This window comes from Desmodus rotundus, chromosome 2, assembly GCF_022682495.2.
Source record: "Desmodus rotundus isolate HL8 chromosome 2, HLdesRot8A.1, whole genome shotgun sequence".
Classification (NCBI taxonomy): Eukaryota; Metazoa; Chordata; class Mammalia; order Chiroptera; family Phyllostomidae; genus Desmodus; species Desmodus rotundus.
In genome coordinates, this window is record NC_071388.1 from 104,027,072 (window position 1) to 104,054,180 (window position 27,109).

General features: G+C 39.7%; 1 protein-coding gene across 1 annotated transcript in view; it reads right to left on the bottom strand.

Moving 5' to 3' along the window:
- The window catches only part of RNF168 (ring finger protein 168), a 43,229-nt gene extending 21,681 nt beyond the window's left edge, over nucleotides 1–21,548 (bottom strand). Inside the window, exons 1-5 of the mRNA XM_024578124.3 lie at nucleotides 21,296–21,548; nucleotides 20,641–20,950; nucleotides 9,195–9,271; nucleotides 6,782–6,961; nucleotides 4,689–4,810 (exon numbers count right to left, since the gene is read on the bottom strand). Of these exons, the coding sequence (XP_024433892.1) occupies nucleotides 4,689–4,810; nucleotides 6,782–6,961; nucleotides 9,195–9,271; nucleotides 20,641–20,941 (680 nt within the window). The 5' untranslated portion in view covers nucleotides 20,942–20,950; nucleotides 21,296–21,548. The remainder of the gene's footprint in view (nucleotides 1–4,688; nucleotides 4,811–6,781; nucleotides 6,962–9,194; nucleotides 9,272–20,640; nucleotides 20,951–21,295) is intronic.
- Between the last annotated feature and the right edge of the window lie 5,561 nt (nucleotides 21,549–27,109).

Consider the following 27,109-nt stretch of genomic DNA (forward strand, 5'->3'; position numbering starts at 1 on the left):
GTGTCACTTAACAATACCTTAGAGGAAATGGACTTAACTGATATATACAGAGCTTTTCATCCCAAAGAAGCAAAATACACGTTCTTTTCAAGTGTCCATGGAACTTTTTCAAAGATAGACCACATGATAGGACACAAAGCAAGCCTCAACAAATTCAAGAAAATTGAAATCATATCAAGCATCTTCTCTGACCACAAGGGTCTGAAACTAGAAACCAACCCCAAGGGTAAAAACCCAAAACACTCAAAAGCATGGAGACTGAATAGCATGCTATTAAACAATGAATGGGTCAAGAATGAGATTAGGGAAGAAATCAAAAACTTCCTGGAAACAAATGAAAACGAACTCACAACAACCCAAAACCTATGGGACACAGCAAAGGCAGTCCTGAGAGGGAAGTTCATAGCAATACAGGCCTACCTTAAGAAGTTAGAAACAGTTCACACAAACAACCTAACCCTACGCCTACAAGAACTGGAGGAACAACAACAAAGACAGCCCAGAGCAAGCAGAAGGAAGGAAATAACCAAGATCAGAGCAGAACTAAATGACATAGAGACTAAAAGCACAATTGTAAGGATCAATGAATCCAGGAGCTGGTTCTTTGAAAAGATAAACAAAATCGACAAGCCTTTAAGTAGGCTCATCAAGAAAAAAAGAGAGAGGATCCAAATAAACAGAATTAGAAATGAAAGTGGAGAGATTACAACTGATACCACAGAAATACAAAGGATCGTAAGAAATTACTATGAAGACCTGTATGCTAAGAAATTTGAAAACCTAGATGAAATGGACACATTTCTAGAAAAATATAATCTTCCAAAACTGAATGAAGAAGAAGCAGAAAACCTGAACAGACCAATATCAGCAAAGGAAATTGAAGAAGTCATCAAGAAACTCCCATCACACAAAAGCCCTGGACCAGATGGTTTCACAGGAGATTTCTACAAAGCATTTAAGGAAGAACTAACCCCTATCCTTCACAGACTATTCGAAAAAATCCAAACTGATGGAAGACTCCCAAACTCTTTTTATGAAGCCAACATCATCCTAATCCCAAAACCAGATAAAGACACAACGAAGAAAGAAAACTTCAGGCCAATATCGCTGATGAACATAGACGCTAAAATTCTCAACAAAATATTAGCAAACCGCATCCAGCAATATATTAAAAAGATCATCCACCATGACCAAGTGGGATTCATCCCAGGGATGCAAGGATGGTACAATATTCGCAAATCAATAAACATAATACATCACATCAACAACAGCAAAGACAAAAATCACATGATCATATCAATAGATGCGGAAAAAGCATTTGATAAGATACAGCACCCATTTCTGATAAAAACACTCAGCAAAGTGGGAATAAAGGGAGCAGTCCTCAACATAATTAAGGCCATATATGAGAGACCTACAGCCAACATCACACTCAATGGACAAAAACTTAGAGCTTTCCCACTAAGATCAGGAACTAGACAAGGATGCCCTCTCTCACCACTCCTATTCAACATAGTATTGGAAGTCCTAGCCACAGCAATCAGACAAGAAAAAGCAATAAAAGGCATCCAAATTGGAAAGGAGGAAATGAAACTGTCACTGTTTGCAGACGACATGATAGTGTACATGGAAAACCCTATAGACTCCACTCAAAAACTACTCGACCTAATAAATGAATTTGGCAAAACAGCTGGATACAGAGTCAATACCCAGAAATCAAAGGCATTCCTGTACACCAGCAACGAAACTGCAGAAACAGAAATCAGGAAAAAAATCCCATTCGATATAGCAACAAGAAAAATAAAGTACCTAGGAATAAACCTAACCAAGGAGGTAAAAGACCTGTACTCAGAAAACTACACAACACTGAAGAAAGAAATTAAGGAAGATACAAACAAATGGAAGCATGTACCATGTTCATGGATTGGAAGAATCAACATTATCAAAATGGCCATACTACCCAAAGCAATTTATAGATTCAATGCAATCCCTATTAGAGTACCCATGACATATTTCACAGATATAGAACAAACATTGCAGAAATTCATATGGAACCATAAACGACCTCGAATAGCTGCAGCAATTTTGAGAAAGAAAAACAAAGCAGGAGGGATCACAATACCTGATATCAAACTGTATTACAAGGCCACTGTAATCAAAACAGCCTGGTACTGGCATAAAAACAGGCACATAGACCAATGGAACAGAATAGAGAGCCCAGAAATAAACTCAAGTCTATACGATCAATTAATATTTGACAAAGGAGGCAGGAGCATAAAATGGAGCAAAAACAGCCTCTTCAACAGATGGTGTTGGGAGATCTGGACAGCTACGTGCAAAAAAATGAAACTCGATCACCAACTTACACCATACACGAAAATAAACTCAAGATGGATAAAAGACTTAAATATAAGCCGTAACACCATAAAAGTCCTTGAGGAAAACATTGGCAGGAAAATCTCAGACATTCCACGCAGCAACATCCTCACAGACACATCCCCTAAAGCAAGGGACATAAAGGAAAGAATAAACAAATGGGACCTCATCAGAATAAAAAGCTTCTGCATGGCTAAAGAAAACAGCACCAAATTACAAAGAGTACCAACAGTATGGGAAAACATATTTGCCAACGATACCTCAGACAAGGGCCTGATCTCCAAAATATATAAAGAACTCACTCGACTCCACTCCAGGAAGACAAACAACCCAATTAAAAAATGGGCAAAGGACTTGAACAGACACTTCTCCAAGGAAGACATACAGAGGGCCCAGAGACATATGAAAAGATGCTCAGCATCACTAGCCATCAGAGAGATGCAAATTAAAACCACAATGAGGTATCATCTCACACCAGTCAGAATGGCCAACATAAACAAATCCACAAACAAATGTTGGAGAGGATGTGGAGAAAAGGGAACCCTTGTGCACTGTTGGTGGGAATGCAGACTGGTGAGGCCACTGTGGAAAACAATATGGAATTTCCTCAGAAAACTAAAAATGGAACTGCCCTTTGACCCAGTAATTCCGATGCTGGGATTATACCCTAAGAACACTGAAACACCAATCCAAAAGAATCTGTGCACCCCAATGTTCATAGCAGCACAATTTACAATAGCCAAGTACTGGAAGCAACCGAAGTGCCCATCAGCAAACGAGTGGATCCAAAAACTATGGTATATTTACACAATGGAATTCTACGCAGCAGAGAGAAAGAAGGAGCTTATACCCTTTGCAACAGCATGGATGAAACTGGAGAGCATTATGCTAAGTGAAATAAGCCAGGAAGTGAGGGACAAGTACCATATGATCTCACCTTTAACTGGAACATAAGCAATAGAAGAAAAAAGCAAACAAAATATAACCAGAGACATTGAAGTTAAGAACAATCTAACAATAGCCAGGGCGGGGGTGGGGGGTGGGGGCGGGGATAGTGGGAAGAGGGTATTACAGGAACTACTATAAAGGACACATGGACAAAACCAAGGGGGAGGGTGGAGAGGGGGGAGGGAGGTGGGTTCACCTGGGGTGGGGTAGAGGGATGGGGAGAAAAGGCATACAACTGTAATTGCATAACAATAAAAAAAAAAAAAAAAATGTTTTGTGAAGTTTCTTGGTACTACTGACCTTTTGACCAAATAAATCTTTGCTCTAGGGCTGTCTTATGCATTGGAAGATGTCTAGCATCACCCTTGGCCTCTACCCACTAGAAGCCAATACTGGGAGACAGCCAACATACTCAAAATATCCAAATCAATAGTTATTGGTGAAAATGAAAAATGTGTCTTTTATTTACGGAATAAACTAAAAGACTTTTTGGCCAACCCAACATAATTATGCAATCTTTCTGCTTTTCTCCTTTTAATGGTTTTTCTCTTGATTTCTACTTTGCATAATATTAGCATTAAAAATACTGTTATTGTTATATCTATTTTTTATTTTAATATCAACCCCTTCTGTAACTCTGCCCCCACCCTAAATCTAAGTGTCCCTATCTCAAATCTCCACTACCACAAATCCAAAATTTCTATGAATTCTGGAAGAAGGCAAATTACCTACACATATTTACTCAGTTGAACCCAAAGCCCTTATATGTTTTTGAAATCTTGATTGTAGTTCTCAAACTTTCCAAACTATGAATTAAAATGGGAAAGCTTATATCCTCATAAAGTCATCAGTTCCACCTGCCGCTGGAGGGGCTTTGTGGGGAGCTAAATCATCACTCCACTGTCGACTACCTGACTTATGCTTTTTGTATAGTAGAGAAGAAATGTAATGCATAAACTGGGAAAAAGAGGGTGAGTGAATGACCCAGATGCCAAATTATAAATTCCTTCAGTGAGGATGACCTTATACGGGGCCAGCTTTTCTCACTTGAATCTAACTAAACCAAGAGGGGAAATGCAAACTGTTTAAGTTTGAGAAAATGTGAACATCATGGAAGCCCTGAGCAATAAAGATTAAAAAAACAAAAAACAAACAAAAAATACCCCTTTACATCTCTCTTCATGCTAGCCAGGAACCTAACCTATATGAGTAGCTCTCTTAGTTTTACTTTACATCAGTCTCAGACCATCTAGAAGGTTTTCATGCAGAGTGCATGAACTAAAGTTTGACAGTCAGATAGGAACAAATAAACACTGGCATACAGGTGGTCAATAAATAATCGATCAACAGTCATGTTCACTTACTTCTGAATATCTCCAGTATTTGTTTGCTTGCTTTTATTTTTCTTTTGCAACTTGCTTGTAATCGGATCCGATTTCCTAGAATTCATGGGAGAAGCCAAGACTTTTCCCTCACAGAAATGGTTCTTTAACAAGAAAAAGCATAACAGACATTATAAAAATAATTTTGTAATAAAGCAAGCTACTAATTCAACTAATTAACTCAGAATCCACAACAGAATTTTTCAGGAATTATGCTTACATTTAAATTCTACACACTTTTTGAATAACATTGACCATGTAAAAACCAGAACGAACAAGATTAAGTCCATCCAAGTTGGTCTACATTAATTGCATTTTTACTCTGCATTATAGAGCAAGAAAGGCATGATGATACCAATATCATTAGCTGATAATTTCTGTTAATTTTTCTAACGAAAAGTTTCATATAACTACCTTGATGTATAAGAGTAAATTCAAAGAGCTGTAGTTATACCTGGAATAAAAGTTATTTTTGCAAAAGTAATTTAATTTGGGGACTTGAGGGCATACTAATAAATACCATGAATATTTACTTGCTGTAGTCTCATAAGTTTCCTTTGCAGGATGATGCCCAAGCAACTAAGCCACATTGGTCATGGCATAAGTTTCTTACTACACTACTGGAAAAAATGAATATAACTGGTGGTGGTAGACACTTGGCCTTGGACCATCAAACTTTGGGAAGTAAACAAAAACTTATTCTAAAATATTAATAATTCTACTCTCATAATCCCATGGGAAAACAAGGATTACAACAATAGTCTCTTTAAAGACAGGTAAAGATTCTCCTCTTTGATATATGGGGTGGGCAAAAGTAGGTTCACAGTTGTATGCAAAACAGTTTATTCTTGCATTATTTATTATTTTATTACTTGTTTGTATTATGTAAACCCACTTTGCCCACCCCTGTATTTTCTTTGTTATCCCATTTTTTTTTCTATCAGTCAACGTCTTTTATTTAATTTCCTATTGTGTATCTTTATAAAGCTACTCTACTTCAATTTAAAAAAGAAAGTAATTAAAAAGGTCATACAATCTAAAACTTGGATATATTATTATGAACAGTATGCCTTTCAGAAAAAAAAAAAACCAATTCTGGATATACTTCATTGTAGTTAGTATATTTTAACATATTTATTGTTTGAAAGCAGAGGAATTGTTTTTAGAGGCTCTCAAACCTCAACGCACATCAGACTTCCCTAGATGTCTCTGGGAATGTTATTCCCTAAGTCCCATCCTCAGAGACTCTGATTCAATAGATTTAGAATAGGTATGGAAGTTTGTATTTTCAAAGAATTCCCAGGGTGATTCTGCCAGACACTTTCAAATTGCTGGGCCCCACTGTATTCTTTAGTCTTAAGCATGTGTTTTACCATTCTTTCTTTCATTCATTTCCCCTAAGCAATATAATTAAACTACAGCAAGACAATAAAATCCAGGTATAATATATGAAGAATTTAATGTGCCCCTCTCTCCCTCCCTCTCTCTCTCTCCCTCTCTCTCTCTCTCTCCCTCCCTCTCCCTCCCTCTCTCTCTCTTTTGGTTTAAAGTGAAAGAGAGTTTATTAGTGAAGCAGTGAGACAGAGTAGCTATTCCACAGACAGAGTAGCCTGTGCTTCACTTTCTGAAAATGATTTACATCCATACAATGGAATATTATGCTACTCTTTATAGACTATATGCAGTAATATGAAAATATAATCTCTAAAGTATATCAAGTGAAAAAAGCCAAGAAAAAATAAAAACAGTTAAAAGAAACTCTTAACAGTGCTAACCTTTGGGGAAAGGGACTAATGTAATGAAACAGAATGGGAATCAGAAAAGGAAGCTTTGGTTTTTCACTGAATAGCTTTTCTACATAATTTCAATATACTAATAACATGTAAAAAGTTTTAAAAAGTATACTTGGATTAGAGCAAATCTGTAACAATATGCAAAAACTGAAAAAATATGCAAAAGTTTTAAGCAGAGCAAATATATAGAAGTAGTTGTGGGTAACACTTCTTTGAACCTTTGAAAATCATAGTCAGAGCAATAGGAATGTTGATCCTTCAAAGTTCTCTCCTAAAACTTACAATATTAATGCTTAGCTTTCTTGCCAGTTCTTCATCACTTTTCAGCTGTTCTTCCATCTCTCTTCTCCTTTGTTCTGCCTGTCTTTTTTCTTCTTCCTCCTCCTCTGCCAATAATTTCTGTATGTATTCTTCACTGGCTTTGTTTTCTTCTTCTTCATTGGCTCGTCTCTCTGCCTCCACCTTAAAAATTATGAATAGAGAATAATCATACTCTGAACTTCTTAGTATATTTGCAATATTTCATAATAAAAACAGTAAAAAAATTTTAAAAAAATGAACAAATTAACAGGAATTAAAATATCTCAAATGAAGTACAAATCTGGAGAGGCAAATTCCTATAGAACAACTCAAGAAGTCTCTCATGAAGCCTTCCCCAATCGGCCCAACGAAACTCTATCCAAAACCTCACCCCACCTCCCCTCAGTCCTCAATCATGCTTCCCACTGCACTGTCACACATCTGTGGACTTGTTTCCGGATAACACTCTTCTTCAGTTAACAGAATGCCATGCGCTGACTAACTTAGGCCAGGTTCCTGAACCAAACCCCAGCAAAGGGAATGTAATGTAAAACTGCCTTAGACTAATACAACCTATCCCTGAAGTTTGGAAGAATCCCCAAACACAGTGGGCCGGAGTGCAATGATAGCTGGACAGACAACCACAATGGTTATTACATGATTTACAAATGAAGAAACAAACAAACAAAAACAAATGGCTTTCTTAAAACAGTAAGTGGCAGAGTAGAGACTAACTCTAATTCTAGGATCTAAGGTCATGCTTATGGTCATTTAAACTACATTTCTCCTGAAAACAAACAAACCAAAAACAAACAAACAAACAAACAAGAACCACTTTAGAATTCCAAAGGATGTGACTCAAGCCTAAGTCCTTTATGCAATCCCATGAGAAAACAGAGGTTCAGATCGGTGCGGCCGTCATGCTATTAGCCTGAAGATAATAAAGTCAGCTGACAGCAGTCAGCGAAGATCTGCAAGTTAGAGGTCTGGATGAAACCACCCCTGAAGCCCCTACCTCTGGACTTGCAAATAATTACAATTTTCTTATTGTTTAAGGTAGTTAAAGTTAGGTTTACTTTTATTTGCAGTCAAAACAGAGCCCGTTCTCACTGCTGTAAGTATTAAACTATACCTTTAAAACTCTTAATTAAGAACACTGCTTAGACAATATGCTAACAATCAAATTTATTATAATTATGTACTTAGTATTGGTTCTTCTAGACTTGCACGGTCCAATACAGTGGCCACTAGCTACACTACTGAGCACTTGAAATGTGACTAGACCAAAGCAATATGTACTGTGAGTACAAAAGATTTTGAAGACTAAGTAAAAATAATGTAAAATCTCATGATTAATTTTATATAATTTCATAAAGTTAATGCCTAATCACATTATAATTAACATATAATCATAATTTTATATAATTAAAACTTTCATATTGATAAAATATTTTAGATATAATGGGTTAAATAAAATATAAATTAACATGAATTTGATTCTTTAGAAAAAAATATTTTTAAAATGTGGCTACCAGAAGAATGTAAATTGAATGTAGACTTACACTGCCTTTCTATTGGACAACAGTGCTCTAGACTAAGCAAGAGGGGAGGGGATAACAGGGCTCTCCTAGTACTGGTGACTTCAAAAGCTTCACTGTAAGCACTACTTCCTCTTTTCCTCTTTCCGTCATTCACAATGAGCTCTATTTATACTTTCCTCATCCAAACTCATTGTTGTATCCCTCCAAATTTATCTGTTGAAGCCCATATCTCCAATGTGATGGTATTTGGAGGTGGAGCCTTTGGGAAGTAACTGGGTCATGTCCTCAGGAATGGGACAATGGGATTAAGACCCTGATGTGATGAGAAACAAGAAAGATGACCTTTCTCTGTCCCTCTGTTTCCTCACTGTCTCCTCTCTTTCTCTCCCCTGTCCTCCCTGTCTCTGTCTTCCCTCCCCCTGCTTCCTATTCCTGTCTCCCTCTCACAAGATCTACCAACACCTTGGATCTTGGACTTCCCAACCTCCAAAACAGTGAGAAATGTTTATTGTTCAAGCCTGCCAGTCTATGGAATTTTTGTTACAGCACCCTTAATGGACTAAAAGACCCATAATTTACCACAATTTTTCTGTCCTTTAAGCTCAAAGCTTCACGGAAATAAAAATACTTAGGGATATTTATCACATAAGAGCACCAATGATGCATAAATAAATTAAAGCTAGTTTGTAACTACTGTGAACATATGTAAAAAACAGAGGCTTTATAAAATACATTAAAATTATTCACATTTCAGTTTGTACTATTTATATAAGCACATATAACTGTATGTAAAATGTGAAACCGAAAACACAGCAGAGAATTTTTCCAAAAAGCAGTAACTATTTAGTTCCTACCTTGCTTTTCTCCTCTTCATACTCTCTTCTCAACTCCCCAGGTTTACTTAACAGATGAACTGGCCGATAGTCATCAACTGTTTCAGATCAAGAAAGAAAATAATTTTAAGAAGCAACACAGAATTTTAAGGCTAGCTTTGTCTTCCATTAAAACTATATTAGTAAGTTCCAGCCAAGATGGAAGTGTAGGTAGACACACTTTGCCTCCTTGCACAACCATAAGAACGATCACGACTAACCTCAACACAAAAAACAACCAGAACTTCCAGAAAATTGAACTGTATGAAGTCCAACAACCAAGGATTTAAAGAAATATATGAGACATCTCTGACAATCCCAGACAATATGGGGGGCAGAGATGGGGAGCCACAGCGGAGAGGATGTGGTGTGGCGACGGTGAGGCAGCAGTGGTGGGCAGCAGCAGTGGTGGTGACCAGCGGAACAGGTGGTCCCACATTCATGTTTGCCAGATCAAAACCAGGAGGGACACCCGGGGAGTCAGCGATCTCAGCCCCAAGCCAGACTGCGCAGCCCAGGGATCCATTACCGGGAAATAAAGCCTCATAAGTTCTGGCTATAAAAACCAGTAGCAGTTGGGATGACAAAAGAAACTGCAGGTCTCTCAGGAGAGTTTGTTTAAAGGACCTGCACAATCCTAGAATATACACAAACCCACACACTCGGAGTTTCGGCACCAGGGCAGCAGCTAGAAGGGCACCAGTTGCATATGGGAAGTGGGGGAAGTAATGGGAAATGGGGTAAGATGTGAACAAGTAGCATTGTTCCCTCTCTGACCCCTCTCCCACATACAGCGCCACAAAGCAGTGAAGTGGGTTGCCTCACCCTGGTGAATACCTAAGGCTCCTCCCCTTACAATGTAACAAGTACATCAGGACAGGGAGTCAAAGCACCTCTGCCTAACATGCAGAAATAAACACAGGGAGGCTGTCAAATTGAGGAGACAAAGAAATACGGCCCAAGTGAAAAAACAGATTACAACTGCAAAAAAAGGACTAAGCAAAACGGAATTAGCCAATTTATCAGATGCAGAGTTCATAACACTGGTGATAAGGATTGTCAGACAACTCACTGAGTACCGCAAACACATAGGGAAAAAATGAGGGCTACACTGAGTGAAATAAAGAAAACTCCACACAGAACCAACAGTGAAAGGAAGGAAGCCGGGATTCAAATCAACAATTTGGAACATAAGGAAGAAATAAATAGTCAACCAGTACAGAATGAAGAAACAAGAATTCAAAAAAAAATGAGTAAAGAATAGGAAGACTCTGGGACATCTTCAAATGTACTGACATCCAAACCATAGAGATGCCAGAAGGAGAAAAGGAAGAGCAAGAAATTGAAAACTTATTTGAAAAAATAATGAAAGAAAACTTCCCTAATTTGGTGAAGGAAATAGATATACAAGTCCAGGAAGTACAGACAGTCCCAAACAAGTTGGACCCAAAGAGGGACACAGCAAGACATATCATAATTAAAAGGCCAAAGGTTAAAGATAAAGAGAGAATCTTAAAAAGCAGCAGAAGAAGTTAGTTATATACAGGGGAGTTCCCATAAGACTGTCACTGGTTTCTCAAAAGAAACTTCGTAGCCTAGAAGGGATCAGCAAGAAGTATTCAAAGTGAAGAAAAGCAAGGAACTAAAATGAAGGTTACTCTATCCAGCAAAGCTATCATTTAGAGTAGAAGGGCAGATAAAATGCTTCCCAGACAAGGTAAAGGTAAAGGAATTCATCATCACCAAGCCCTTATTATATGAAATGTTAAAGGGACTTATTTAAGAAAAAGAAGATCAAAACTATGAACAATAAAATGGCAAAAAATACAAATCAATCAACAATTGAATCTCAAAAACAAAAACAAAAACAAACAAAGCAAACAACTACAACAGGAGCAGAATTATAGAAATGGAGATCACATGGAGGGTTAGCAGCAAGCGGGGGGAAGGGAGAGAATGGGGAAAAAGGTACAGGGAATAAGAGGCATAAATAGTGGGTACAACATAAATAGGGATGTTAAGAATAGTATAGGAAATGGAGAAGCCAAAGAACTTATATGCATGACTCATAGACATGAACTAAGGTGGGAGGGACTGCCGGAGGAGAGGGGGGTACCAGGTGGAGGGGGGCACCGGGTGGAGGGGGGCAAAGGGGAAGAAATTGGGACAACTGTAATAGCATAATCAATAAAATGTACTTAAAAGCTGTATTAATATAAAAACACAGTTAAAATAAATTGTATAATTATTAACAGATATAGCAATATCTTCTTTAAGGAGTTTCCTCTTAAAAGAAAAACCAGATGTTCAAAATGACACATGAATATGTATACTTAACTCTTTCTCTAGACTCCATTAAAATAACAGTAAAGGGATAAAAAGAAAGTAATCCTACCCAGCAAAGAGATTAGGGGAAGTGTCAATCAGTAACCAAAAAACTTAATAAATCTTAGAAAACAGGAAACCAACATAAGCGAGGTGAACGGTGTAGCCAAATACGGTGTAGCCCTTCAGAAGGGAAGGCTATAGCCTAAGCAGGAGGGGATCTGCATCATATACCTGAAGAGCAGCTCAAGCTCAGAAATACAAGGCATCATATGAGTACAGTGCAGAGTGAAAGTGTGGGTCAGAAAATCCAAAGTCATAAACAGTCAAATTAAGAGTATTTGGCTGGTAGGCATTTCTTCCTGGAAATGTAAGTACACATATGCACATTCAAAGTTTATTATTTATTTTTAAAGATTTTATTTATTTATTTTCAGAGAGAGAGAGAGGAAAGGAGGGAGAAAGAAAGGGAGAGAAACAACAATGTGTGACTGCCTCTCACGCATCCCCTACTGGGGACCTGGCCAGTAACCCAGGCATGTGCCCTGAGCAGGAATTGAACCAGCAACCCTTTGATTTGCAGGCTGGCACTCAATCCACTGAGCCACACCAGCCAGGGCTCAAAGTTTTTTTTTTTTAAAAAAACTGAATTGTCTGGATAGATCAAGTGCAGCTAATATAAATGGCCCAGAGCAAAGCCCTTTGATATCTAGCAGCTGGAGTGACAAAGCATAATGGCCAAGTTTCCATCTGCTTAACCTCAATGCCTGCCAGTCATCAGTGTCTACACATGTACACAGAGCTTTTGTCTAGGGCCTCACTCTTATTTTTACTTATTTATTTTAGAGAGAGGGAGTAAGGAAGGGAGGGAGAGAAAAAAGAGAAACATCAACTACTGCTCTTACGCATACAGTAGTTGCGTAAGATTGATTCTTGTACAAGTATGTGGCCTGATGGGGATCAAACTTGCAACCTTGGCATATCTGGATGATGTTCTACCAAACTGCACTACCATGCCAGGGCTCAGTGCTCCAGGGCCTCATTTTTAAATATGAAAGCAAAACCAAGGATCACTAGACATTTGAAATAAATCTACAGAATTAAAGAGAAACACTAAGCTACACAAAGAAGGGAAAAATCTCCCTGGAGTTAAATCCAAAAAAAGAGAACACAACTGCCTATTTAAAGAGCCAGCTGTTACTCAACTCCAGGTGACTACCATCAGGAAACTCAGGTCCATTGTTGCCATATTTTTTTTCAAGACAATCCATAAATCTATATTTTAATGTAAAATCTCTCAATTTTAAAGGTTGGCACTAAATAGGGCACAGAAAATATGCCAACAGGCTTTATAAGGCATATATGCCAGCAGTTTGCAAATTCTGCAACAGAGGAACTAAAAACAGTGATGTAACTCTATAAAAAGTAGGGATAGAGTATGCTAAATTCTTATTTATTTGAGCCATCAAAGAGGATCCATTTGAAACAATATAGGTGAGGCATTTAAGACCCCTGAAAAAAATAAGGGCTAGAAAAACGCCCAGGAAGAGAGGAGGGACAGCACTTCTATCATAGCACATCTAACAAAGGATAAAGTATGTACAGAGAGAGTACAGTATCAGAGGTGACAGCTTAGGCATTGGCAAACTTTTCCTTCATAGAGCAAGATAGTAAATACTTTGTTTTGTAGGCTCTGCCGTCTCTGTCACAGTCACTCAACTTTGCCACTGTAGCACAAAAGCGGTCACAAATGTAGTGCCTGTGTTCTACATTTATCTACAGTACAACTTCATTCACAAAAAAAGATCTGGACCAAATCTGGCCTGTGGACCACTGTTGGCAGCCCCTGCTTTAGTATATTCCTAACTATTAAAGTTCTCAAATAAAATTCTGTCCTTATGTGTGTGTTTGGGGATGGGGGTAAGGGTTAAATAGTAAAGAACTGTAAACAATTGGAAAGGGAAGATTTTAAGTTTCTTTTTATTAAAAAAAAGCAAATTTAATAAAGTAAAAAATAAAAATAGCGAACATATTAAGAAACTGTTAATGAAAAGACAGCCTTGGTTGGTGTGGCTCAGTGGATTGAGTGCCAGCCTGCAAACCAAAAGGTCGCTGGTTTGATTCCCAGTCAGGGCACATGCCTGGGTTGCAGACCAGGTCCCCAGTAGGGGGTGCGCATGAGGCAACCACACATTGATGTTTTTCTCCCTCTCTTTCTCCCTCCCTTCCCCTCCCTCTAATAAATAAATAAATAAATAAAATCTTTTTTTAAAAAAGAGAGAATTAATGTTCAGGATATAACAAGATTTTCTACAGATCAATTAAGAAAGCACACTACAATAATGGGCACAAGAAAGGAACATGCAATTTACAGAAGATGTTTAGCTACTTTATAGTGAGCTGGGAACTCTAATTTTTTTAAAATATGGAACTTCTGAGATTTTTGAAGTTTACTTATTTGTACAAAAGGTAAATCTAAGCTAAGATCAGTAACTTTTTCAACCAGAGACACAACAGAGTAAAATTGTCTTTTATATGCCTCTTACATTCTAGGTGCAGCAATTATGTGCTATTCTTTATTATTATTAATTGCTGTTCAGTTACAGTTGTCCTCATTTTCTCCCCCATTACTCTCCCGCACCCTACCCTCCTTCATCTTCCATTCAATCCAGGCCCCATTGTCTTTGTCCATGTGTCCTTTATATATGTTCCTTGACTCTTCCCCTTCTTTCCCCCATTGTCCCCTACTTCCCTCCACTCTAGTTACTGTCAGTCTGTTCTTTATTTCCATGTCTCGGTTTCTATTTTGCTTGAATGTTTGTTTTGTTGATTAGGTTCCACTTATAGGTGAGATCATATGGTATTTGTCCCTCACCGCCTGGCTTATTTTACTTAGCATAATGCTCTCCAGTTCCATCCATGCTGTCACAAATAGTAGGAGTTCCTTCTTTCTGTTGTGTAGTATTCCATTGTGTAAATGTACCACAGTTTTTTGATCCACTCATTTATTGATGGGCATTTAGGCTGTTTCCAGCACTTGGCTTGTAAATAACACTGCTATGAACATTGGGGTGCATGGGTTCTTCTGAATTGGTGTTTCAGGGTTCTTAGGGTATATTCCAGCAGTGGAATTGCCGGGTCAAAAGGCAGTTCCATTTTTAGTTTTTTGAGGAAATTCCATACAGTTTTCCACAGGGGTTACAATTTCTAAGTGTATAAGGAATGTGAAAACATCAGTTTCATACACTAAATGCCACTGTGATAATCAACTTTTGAGTTCCACTGAAAACAATTCTCAACACTGCTCAGTTTTGGGTAACTCTGAAACTTCTATTGTAACCCTCTTAAATTAAATGTTTCTACAGTACTTAATATGGCTTTCTTATGACTGTTCTTTCTTGGCAGGAAGAAATCATTCAAAGAGTCCTGGCTGATGTGGCTCAGTGGAATGAGCGCTGGCCTGCAAACCAAAAGGTCATTGGTTCGATTCCCATTCGATTCGTCAGGGCACGTGCCTGGGTTGCAAACCAGGTACTCAGTTGGGGGCATGCAAGATGCAACTGATACTGTTTGCTTTTTTTTTCCCCCCTCATACATGGAGGTTTCTCTCCCTCTCTTTTTCCCTTCCTTTCCCTCTCTATGAAAAGAAATAAATAAAATATTTTCTTTTTAAAGAATTCATTAAAAGGAATTTATTCCCATACTTTTAATTTTATTCTGAAGGAAAAACCCAATTAAAGAACTCAGTGTCCAATACTGGACCAAAAATAAAAATAATAATACCTAACTTGAACTTGAATTAAGCTGTTTATAAAATTACTCTTCCATTCTTTGGTTACAGGATAATCCATGGATAGCAAAATCCAAGGATGTTCATGTCCTTATATGAAATGGTGGAGAGCAATGCATACAGTCAGCCCTCCACACCCACCAATTCCCAACTGCAACTGAAACAGTACATGTGGTACTGAAAAAAATCAGGGTGTTAAGTGGATTCAACCCCCTGTTGTTCAAGGATCAACTGTAAATTGTTGCTGGGATTAAAAAATACACCTTTGGAAAATGATCTGGTAGTTTCTTATACAAACAAACATACACCTACTCTATTACTGAGCAATTCCACTTAATATTTACACAAGAAAAAATGATAACATATGAAACAAAAAACCTGTACAAGAATCTTCACAGCTAGAAATGGCTGAGGCCATCAACTGCAGAATAGCCAACAGAGTAAAATGGTACTCAAAATTAAGAAATAAACTAGTAATACCCTGCCCTGGCTGGGTGGCTCAGTTGGTTGGAGCTTCATCCTGTACACCAAAAGGTTGTAGGTTTGATTCCTAGTCAGGGCACATACCTAGGTTGTGGGTTTGATCCCCGATCGGGGTATGTACAGGAGGTAACCAACTGATGTTTCTTTCTCCCTCTCCCTTCTTCTCTCTCTAAAATCAATAAAAACATATCTTCTGACGAGGATTAAAAACAACCAACCAACCAATCAACCAACCAGTAATACCCATAACACAAGGATGAATCTTAAACTTCATACTGACTAAAAGAACCTTGCAGAAAACAATACACACTGCCCTAACAGCCCTGGCTCAGTGGCCCTGACTGGTGTGGTTCAGTTGGGCATCATCCCATAAACAGAAAGATTGCTGGTTTGAGTCCTGGTCAAGGCACATGCCTGGGTTGCAGGGCCAGGTTCTTGGCTGGGGGTGTACAAGAGGCAACTGATCAGTGTTTCTCTCCCGCTCTGCCTCCCTCTCTTCACCTCTAAAAACGAATAGAATCTTAAAAACAAACAAACAAACAAACCACACAGTGCATGACTACTGTAAGTCCTAACCCCCTACTACCTAAGAATGTGACCTTATTTGGAAACAGGGTTGTTGTAGATGTAAGTAAGTTGAGTTCACAGGAGTAGGGAGGGCTTAATTCAATATCACTGGTGTCCTCCTAAGAAAGAAACACAGAGAGGAGATGGAAGAAATGGCCATGTAAAGACAGAGACACTCTGAAAGAAGGCCATGCGATTTGGAGGCACAGACTGGCGTTATGCGGCTGCAAGCTGGGGAACACCTCGGACTGTCAACAACACCCAGAAGCTAAGAGAAAGTTGAGGAAGAGATTCTCCCCTTGACCCTTCAAGAGAACATGTCCCTCATACAAACGGCCAGTAGACATATGAAAAGATGCTCAATGTTACTAATTGTAAGAGAAATGCAAATTAAAACCACAGTGAGATATCACCTCACACCTGTTAGAATGACTATCAACAAATTCGCAATCATTGGCCAGGTTGTGGAGAACAGGGAAACTTTGTGCACTGTTAGTGGGGATGCAGCTGGTGCAGCCAGCTGTGGAAAACAGTATGGAGGCTCCTCAAAAATTTAGAAATGGAGGCTTTATGATGAAGTGATTCCACTTCTAATTTAAAAAAACATATATGCACCCCTATGTTCACTCCATCGTTATACAATAGCAAAGCTATGGAAGCAACCCAGGTGTCCATCAATAGATGAGCGGATAAAAAAACTTGGTACATACATACAATGGAATGTTATTCAGCCATAGAAAAGAATAAAATCTTACCATTTGCAACAGCATTGATGGACCTGGAGGGTATTATGCTAAGTGAAGTCAGTCAGTCAGAGACACACAAATACCATCTGATTTCACTTCTATGCGGACTCTAAAGAACAGTATAAATGAACAAACAAAACAGAAACAGACTCCTAGATTCAAAGACCAGACTAAACTGATGGTTGCCAGAGGGAAGGGGATTTGAGGGAAAGGTGAAGAGACTGAAAAGTTTAGATTGGTAGTTACAACACAGTCATGGGGATGTAAAGGCAGCATAGGAAATAACAGTCAATAACAGTATAATAACTATATATGGTACGAGGTGGGTACTGAAAATATTAGGGAGAACACTTTGTAAAGTATGATTGTCTAACCACTATGCTGTACACCTGAAACTAATACAAAATAATACTGAATGTAAACTGTAATTGAAAAAAAATTTTTTTAATTAAAGAGAACATGTCCCTACTGAAACCCTGATTTTGGACTTCTAGACTCCAGACTTACGAGAAAGTAATTTTGTATAACCAGCTACCTACTTTGTGGTACTTTGTTATGGCAAGCCCAGGAAACTGATAGAATTCCACTTATATTGTAATATGAAATTCTAGAACAAACAAAACTATCTATAGTAGAAAAAAAGAGAAACAGTGGTTGACTTTGGGGGTATGGGAGTAGGAATTAACAGGAAGGGACATGAGGGAATTTTCAGCGGTGCTGGTTCTGTATTACAGAAGTTTGTATTACAGAGGGTTATGTATGTGAACACTCACTGAAGGTACAATGAAGATTTGTGCATCTCTCATTATATGCGAATCCTATATTAAAAGAAAAAATTATAATTTAATAATAATATCTAATAATATACATACTTATATATTTAAGGCGTAAAAGAAATGGAAAAATAAGACTAATGGACAGATGAAGAGCTATGTGGCACAGCAAGTGTAGTAAAATGTTAATAGTTATTGTTTAATGGATATGGAATTTCAGTTGGGAAGATGACATATTGTGGAGAGATGGTGATGATGGTTACACACCGATGTGAATGTACTTAATGCCACTGACCTGTGCTTAAAAATGGTTGAAATGGTAAATTTATGTATAATTTACCACAGTTTAAAAAACACACTAAGATATAATTTCACATTTACTAGGATCATTATGGGGTAAAAAAAGAAAAAGAACAAATGAAGAAAGGGGAATCATTATACATTGCTGGTGAGAATGTAAAATGGTGCAGCCACATGAAGTTTGGCAGTTCCTCAAAAAGCTAAACATAGAATTACCATATGACCCAGCAATTCAGAAGTGACCACATATTCAAATACTTGTCCAAAAGGTGGAAACAACCCAAATATCCGTCAGTGGATGAAGAGACAGATAAAATATATCCATAAAATGGCCTGACCAGTGTGGCTCAGTTGGTTGGGTGTAGTCCTGCAAAGCAAAAGATCTCTGGTTCGATTCCCAGTCAGGGCACATACCTGGGTTGTGCATCGGGACCTGGTCGAGACACACGTGAGAGGCAAATGATCCATGTTTCTGTCCCTCTTTTTCCCTCCCTTCCCCTCTCTCTAAAAGTATTTTTTTTAATAATTACTTTTTTTAAAAAAGATTTTATTTATTTATTTTTAGAGAGAGGGGAAGGGGGGGAGAAAGAGAGAGAAATATCAATGTGTGGTTGCCTCTCATGTGGCCCCCACTGGGGACCTGGCCAGCAACCCAGGCATGTGCCCTGACTGGGAATCGAACCAGCAACCCTTTGGTTTGCAGCCCACGCTCAATCCACTGAGCTATGCCAGCCAGGGCTAAAAGTATTCTTTTTAAAAAATAAAGTATACAGCATACCAAGATTCAAACAGCATTATATATGTGTGTGTGTGTGTGTGTGTGTGCACGCGCGCACACACACACACATATATATATCCACAAAATACTCAGCTCTAAAAAGTACTTTTTAAAAAGGTTTATTTATTTATTTTCAGAGAGAGGGGAAGGGAGGGAGAAACAGAGAGAAAAATTGATGTGCGAGAGATACATCAATTGGTTACCTCTTGCACGCCCCCAACTGGATGGGGGACCTGGCCCCATAACCCAGGCATGTGCCCTGACTGGGAATCAATCCTGCGACCTTTTGTTGGTTCGCGGGTTGATACTCTATGCACTGAGCCACACCAGCCGGGGTGGGGGGAGGAATAAAGAATTGATACATGCTACAATGTACATGAACCTTGGAAACATTATGCCAAGTGAAAGGAGCCAAACATAATAGATCACATATTGTATGTGAACACACTTATAGAAAATATCTAGAATAAGAAAATTCATAGAGACAAAGTAGATTAGAAAGGTGGGGAGAGAATGGGAGTTACTGCTTAATGGTTAAAAAATCGGGGATGATAAAAGTGTTTTGGAAACAGCTGGTGGTAAAGATTGCACAGTCTGGTGAATGTATTAATGCCACTGAATTGTACACTTAAAAATGGTTAAAATAAGCCCTGGCCAGGTAGCTTAGTTGGTTAGAGTGTTGTCCTGTTATGCCGAGGTTGTGGGTTCAATCCCTGGTCAGGATACGTACAATGACCACTGAATGCTTAAATAAGTGGAACAATAAATCAACATTTCTCTCTCCCCGCCCCCTCCCTCTCTCTCTCTAAAACCAATAAATTAAAAAAAAAATTTTAAATGGTTAAAATAGCAAATTTTATGTTATATATTTTACCACAGTATTAAAATATAAAAATCACTGAACTGTGTACTCTTTAAGTAGATCAATTGCAGGTGAATAGTTCAATAAAGCAGTTTTAATAAAAGATAACTACTGTTAAAAATGATTCAAACAGCAAAATTTGCTTTAGATATGTTTACTAAAATAAAAATAATTCAAACAACATCAACAAAAAGGCAAGTACACCTGAGCACAGACACCACATTGAGACAAAAAACATTTGCATAGCTTATCAATCCGCACAAGTGATCAAGATGCTAGAGTCAACTGTTCCATTTGGGGCACACTCAATAGCTGCTGAGTCCACACGGTGGAGGGCTTTAAATAAAAGTGGCCTAACCAGAGGGAACTGGTCACAGAAAGCTACTTTAGGCTGAAAGCATGCTTAAGATGGAGATGTATCAGCAAGTAAGTTAGAGAAAGTAATTGAAAGTAAAAGCAATACTAACAGGAATCCAGTCCTTTCCTTATCTCTGTTGTTGCTGTACTACTACTTCTCATCTGAACATTTATACAAATCATAAGAATAAAGACTCTATGCGAGCAATTCTTTAGAGTTTTCTTTTTTTTTCTTTCTTTCATTTTAACCCAACAAACACCAATTGAACACAGCCATCTTGTACTGACTTTGGGGCCCAAAGAACCCAGCATCCCTCCCCCTGTTAATAATTGAGACAAATACTAATCGGGCTTTCCTTTTTAGCCTTTTAAAAAGTGGATTAGCAGTAATTCATTTTTTTAAGCATTTTGGTTTTTTAGCCACCAAACACGCTGGGTTTTACTCACCGATTTCTTCCGATTCTTGCCCAGAGGCTCTAATCTTGCATTCCTTTGGATAGTGCTTTTTAATTATCTCCCATAGTTCCTTATTGATGAGAGTATTTCTTCGGGCATGGTACCGGGTCCACGAAGAGACCCGGCGGCGACAGAAAGGGCAGCATAAATTCGCCTTTTCCACAGTCAATTGGAAGCATGCATTACAGACCGTGTGATTACAAGGCAGTGTTACGGGTTCAATCAGGATTTCCATGCAGATCCCGCACTGGCATTCCGACAAGGAAGGGATGGCGTCTTTGGGTACAGCCATTTCAATATGCTAGAAAGGCATATTCAACATCAACACCCGAAAGACAAAAACAGTATTTCTGGCCTAACCAAGGAGAAAGGACATTAACAGTTTTGTTTAAATATTATGCCAAGCAGCTATCAGAATTCAGATACTGGAAGCATCAAACACGTCTTGAAGCAAAAGGCCCCCTTGCGGACCAGGTAAACACTATTCTGAAGGCGGGTGTTTGTCTATGTTTAAGACAAGCGTCTAGGAAGAAAATAAATGAACGTTCCCGCTGCCCCGAAGTATTACGTTTCTGCAGCGCAGCTGGTGGGCTCCAGTCTTTGGCACCGCGGAAGATACGCGCCAAGTTTCCCTTCTCCCTCTTACCAGGTGAGGATGCTCCCTTTGCTGCCCAGGGGGCAGCCTCGGGGCCACCGCTTCCACCCGACTGCTGGCTCCGCTGGAGCAGGATTTCCGTTTTACCGGTGCTGTGAGGCCAGCGTACGAACCCCGGTGCCCCAGCTTTCTGGCGTCTCCTGGAGCTCTGAGGCCACCCCTCTGCCCTTTCTAGGTCTAGCCGAAAAGCTTAATCATCGCCCGTGTGCGGTAGCAACCCAGCAATGGCCGGTGACGTCACAATTGCCCGCCGAAACAGGCCCCGCCCTCCAAGAGAACCGCCCAGTGGCCGAGACCTAGAAGCTCTGTGGGGCGGGACCTCCCGGGCAGGAGCTCGCTGGTCGTTGCACCGCCCATTGTTGCACCGCCTCTGGAGAGCAACGCCCATCGTTGCTCCAGCGTCGCGGCACTTCCTTCTTTGACTTGGGTGCAGTGAGCTCTCAGAGGTTGCAGAAATCTGGAATTGTCGTCCGTGGACAGAAAAGGGAAACCCCCAAGCAAGGTTTAAAAATTCTTCCCCCAGTACTCCTCAAACTACCTTTCTGTTTCTGTTAACTTGTAACTAAGCTTCTTAAGATTGCTATCCAAAGTTCCGAGATTGATCTCCAAAAAAAGGTTGTGCTTAGAGAATCAGCAAACTTGTTCAATTTATAGAGACCCTTACACTTCCCTTCGTAGCTCCTCCCGTTCTTCTGCCTGCCGCTCAAAGATTGGTTGTTCTAGGATTGCCTTCCCTCCTAAGGATTTGGGAAACAAACTGCAGGGCTGTCTGAGGCTCAGTAGTCATGTGCTTCGTATATGATGTAGTATTCTATTATTAATCAATCTAGAACAATCAAAATTGCAAGGAAACCAAAATAAAATAGTTTAACATTTTATGCATTTTGAAATAAGTTCTTCCATTTGACATTAAGTTCTTGTACGGACAATTTAGTCTACTGAACTGAGTTGAGTGCTGTTAAAAATATATTTTGCTTGGGAAGTGGCAGATTAAGACTGCGATCCTTAGTACTTTAGGAGAACCAAGCCTCTGGATGGAAGCGGGGAAAAAGGGTTCTATGGAAAGTAAACTCATAGGGTGATCTGATCATAAATTCCTAATGCAGGTCATGGCGGGTAGGCCCACCCTAGGCTCTATCTTTTTACTAAAAGGTTTTATCTTTGCCTTAAGTAAGCATTGTCCGTTGTTCCTGTGCATCTAGGTTAACTCACTTTTGAAATAGATGTAACTACCCTCAAGAGAGCACATAATCTTGTCAACTACACTATAATTCAATACATGCCTTGCTTTTTCCCCACCCTCTTGCAGTCTTCCTTACTATTCCCTCCTTCATTTCAAATGCATAAAAGAAGCTACAAAACTGTTACTCTCTGGAGCATTTGAAATCTTGCTCCTTGGCATATGTTGTCCATTCGGCTCAAATAAATTCATAAAAATTCTCTGCAGTTTTGGATGTTCTTGTGTCAACACCTCATGGAGACAAAAGATAGAATGTTGTTTGCCAGCTGGGAGAGTTATTGTTTAATGGATAGAGTTTCAGTTTTATAATTCTAGAGCTGGGTGACCGTGACAATTATGAAACTGGAAAAGTCTACATTCATGCTGCCTGTCACTATCAGAACCATATGTAGAGACAAAGATTGAAACATTATGGGCACTTTATTCAGATGCCAGCAGTCTGAGAAGATGGCAGGTTATGTACCCTCAAAAACCATCTTCACATCTCATCTCCAGTCAACCTTTTTTATAGGGAGAAGGAAAGGGTAGGTAAGGGGTATGGGAAAAGGTTAATCAGATAAGAGTTGCAGTCCAGTGGCATTATTCCTAGTATTTCTTCATCTGCTAATCAACAATTTTTTTTATGTCATGGGCCTTCTCTTCCTGGAACACAGTGGCTCAGATAGCTTCTGGATCACTTGCAGACCTCCTGGGGCACAAAGGTTGAATTGCTTGCCAACACCCTGGAGTCCCATAGGTCGTGCCAGTTCCTGGAATAACAGCTTTAGACATGCATTAATTACTTAAGCCTATTAACTATGACTGAAGCTAAAATATTTTTATATACTCTTTATTATATTTTTTCCATTACCAGTTAGTCCCCTTATACCCCCTCCCCATGAAGCTAAAATCTTTAACTCTTGAGTTCCCCTATCATTTACACAACATTATGAATGTATTTAATACCACTGAACTGAACACTTAAAACTTACTGTGGAGACCAGAATTACAGGGTTCCTCCTCCTCAGTTCATGTCCCGCTTGTGAGAGATGAATTCAGGCAAGAGGCAGCATGTATAGTGCAAATAAGATAGCAAGTGAACGTATGAAATGCATTGGAGCATGAAGCTACAAGTTCCCCGAGTCTTAAGAGTTTTAGAGGTTTTATGCTTGTAGCCAGCTTCTAGGTACCCATCCTCTTCCCTTCTCTGGACCTTACCTTACAATCAACATTCAGTCCCAAAGGCTTTCTTAGATGGTGGAAATGATACACACAGAATTTCAAAGTCTCCCCTTCTCCGGCGCTGTTATGGTTTCTCTTGTGATTTTCAAAACACTTGGCAATCTTATTTGACCAGGCTCAGGACTACTGAGTTAGTGGGTTAGACATGTCTCCCTACTCCTCCCTGCCTTGGTTTGCTATCTATTCTGCCTAACAAAACTAGTTAAGATGGTAAATTTTATCTGTATTTTATCACAATAAAGAAAGCTGGGTTGAGAACCAAGATGGGGGCGTCAATAGACACACTGCGCCTCCTCGCACAACCAGAACTGACAGAGAATCGAACGGCAAGGGGGTCCAACACCAAGGAAATAAAAAATAAACATTCATCCAGACCAGTAGGAGGGGCGGAGACGGGCACCGGGGTGGAGAGGACTCGTGTAGCCTAGCGGGACAGAGACTGCCGGAGTGTGGGACGAACGGGGCAGGCAGTCCCAGCACTAGCAGACCCTGCGGCCACACATTCGCACACAGATAAACCGGACAAACGGCAGGGAGTAAAGCAGACCACGCAACCCAGGACTCCACCTCGGGGAAATAAAGCCTCAAATCTCTGATTGAAAACGCCTGTGGGGGTTGGGGCAGCAGCAGGAGAGACTCCCAGCCTCATGGGAGAGGTCATTGGAGAGACCCACAGGGGCCTAGGGTGTGCACAAGCCCACCCACTCGGGAACCAGCACTAGAGGTGCCCAGTTTGATTGTGGGTAGCAGAGTGAAAGATTGAAATCCAGAGGAGAGTGAAGCGGGCACCATTGCTCCCTCTTGGCCCCTCCCCCACAGACAGCGTCACAGCGCAGGGACCAGCGTTACCCCGCCCTGGGAAACACCTAAGGCTCCGCCCCTTAAAGTAACAGACGCACCAAGACAAAAAAAAAAAAAATGGCCCAAATGACAGAACACTTCAAAGCTCCAGAAAAAATACAACTAAGCGAGGAAGAGATAGCCAACCTATCAGATGCACAGTTCAAAACACTGGTTATCAAGATGCTCACAGAATTGGTTGAATCTGTTCGAAAACCAGATGAAAAAATGAAGCCTATGCTAAGAGAAACAAAGGAAAATGTACAGGGAACCAATAGTGATGCGAAGGAAACGGACTCAAATCAATGGTGTGGACCAGAAGGAAGAAAGAAACATCCAATCAGAAAAGAATGAAGAAACAAGAATTTGGAAAAATGAGGAGAGGCTTAGGAACCTCCAGGATATCTTGGAACGTTCCAACATCCGAATTATAGGGGTGCCAGAAGGAGAAGAGGAAGAACAAAAAATTGAAAACTTATTTGAACAAATAATGAAGGAGAACTTCCCCAGTCTGGCAAAAGAAATAGACTTCCAGGAAGTCCAGGAAGCTCAGAGAGTCCCAAAGAAGCTGGACCCAAGGAGGAACACACCAAGGCACATCATCATTACATTACCCAAGATTAAGCACAAGGACCTACATCCAAGATTACTGTATCCAGCAAAGCTATCATTCAGAATGGAAGGGAAGATAAAGTGCTTCTCAGATAAGGTCAAGTTAAAGGAGTTCATCATCACCAAGCCCTTATTATATGAAATGTTAAAGGGAGTTACCTAAGGAAAAGAAGATAAAAACTATGAACAGTAAAAATGACAGCAAACTCAACAGTTATTAACGACCACACCTAAAACAAAAACAAGAGCAAACTAGGCAAACAACTACAACAGGAACAGAACCATAGAGATGGAGATCACAGGGAGGGTTGTCAATAGGGGAGTGGGAGGGGGAGAGAGTGGGGAAAGGTACAGAGAATAAGTAGCATAGATGATAGGTGGAAAATAGACAGGGGGAGGGTAAGAATAGTGTAGGAAATGTAGAAGCCAAAGAACTTATAAGTATGACCCATGGACATGAACTATAGGGGGGGAATGTGGGAGGGAGAGGGTGGGTAGGATGGAGTGGAGTGGGGGGGGGAAATGGGACAACTGTAATAGCATAATCAATAAATATATTAAAAAAAAAAAAAAAGAAAGCTGGTGATTGGAAAGAACCAGGCCTGAGTTTTTTGAGGAAATCAACTGCAGAGAGGAAGAGAAAAGAAAATCACTGTGCATAAAAATAGTCTTTAAAGTTTTTTGGGTTTGCTGAAGTCTTTCAGGTTGGGGAGGTGGGTGGTTTCCAGATGGAGCCAAAACAAGGACATGTAGGTCCTTGGTAGAGGGCTTTGTTTTGTTTTAATATGGGTCAGAAACCTTTGGTTGCCCTCCGGTTGTCCATGGTATCAATCCACTAACCCAGAATTAAAGCTCCCTATGATGGTTCCAAATGGCTTTTCCCATGGAATCTGCCATTATTCTTTGAAACATTTAACTATGTTTTATTTGCTGTCATCTTATGCATTCAGGTCATTGCTTTCTCAATCCATGCTAAATGAGTGGTTTGTGGCTTGCCTGCTTCAAGGATCAACTCAGTACACTTTTTTAGGTACTATTTCTCCATCACACAGTGATACCCCTCCTCATATATCCCTTTGTAAACTGGTTTTTATCATAAACTTATTTAATTTTTGTATTAAAAAAACTTTTTTATCCTCACCCAATGACGTTCTTTCATTGCTTTTTAGAGAGAGAGAGGAAGGGAGGGAGAGAAACATTGATGCAGGAGAGAAGCTTCAGTTGGTTGCCTCCCCAACACTCCCAGACGGGAGATGGCTTGTACCTGGACTGGGGATCATGTGTGCCCAGACCTGGGACCCACCCTGCAACCTTCCAGTTATGGGATGATGCTCTAACCAGCTTAGCCATACCTGCCAGGGCTAATTTTGCATTTTGATTCTATTTTTTAAAATCTTCTGTAATGGATACATTTTATATGCTTCCTCAGATTTCCTTGGCCTTAATTACTTTCTGGACCCACTGTTCCTTGGTCTGCCCGGGGCTGGCCAATTGCATTCCTGGAATCTCTCTCTCCTCCTGCCACTTTTAGACTCCTGTGAAATGCTGCACTGAACAGTGCAGGCTCTGACTTTCCAGTGGCTGCTGGGATGGCTTAAATGCTGCATCCTGGGAGTATGGGATGTCATTCCCCATGGAGCAAACTGGCCAACTGAAAACAGTGGACTAAAGAAGCACAACAGAGAAATTTCCTTCTTTTTTCCAAGTCATGGTTTCTTTAAACAGTGTGTCTGAAGAGCGACCAGATTGAAGGGATGTATCTGCCAAGCAACCTGCTGTGTTTCTTGTGGCTCATTTTCACTGAGAGGCCAGAAAGGTAACAACATATCACCTTGTATGACTTCTTATTCTTTTCTCCCTGACATTCCTCCAGAGTGTTACCTCATTCTTGC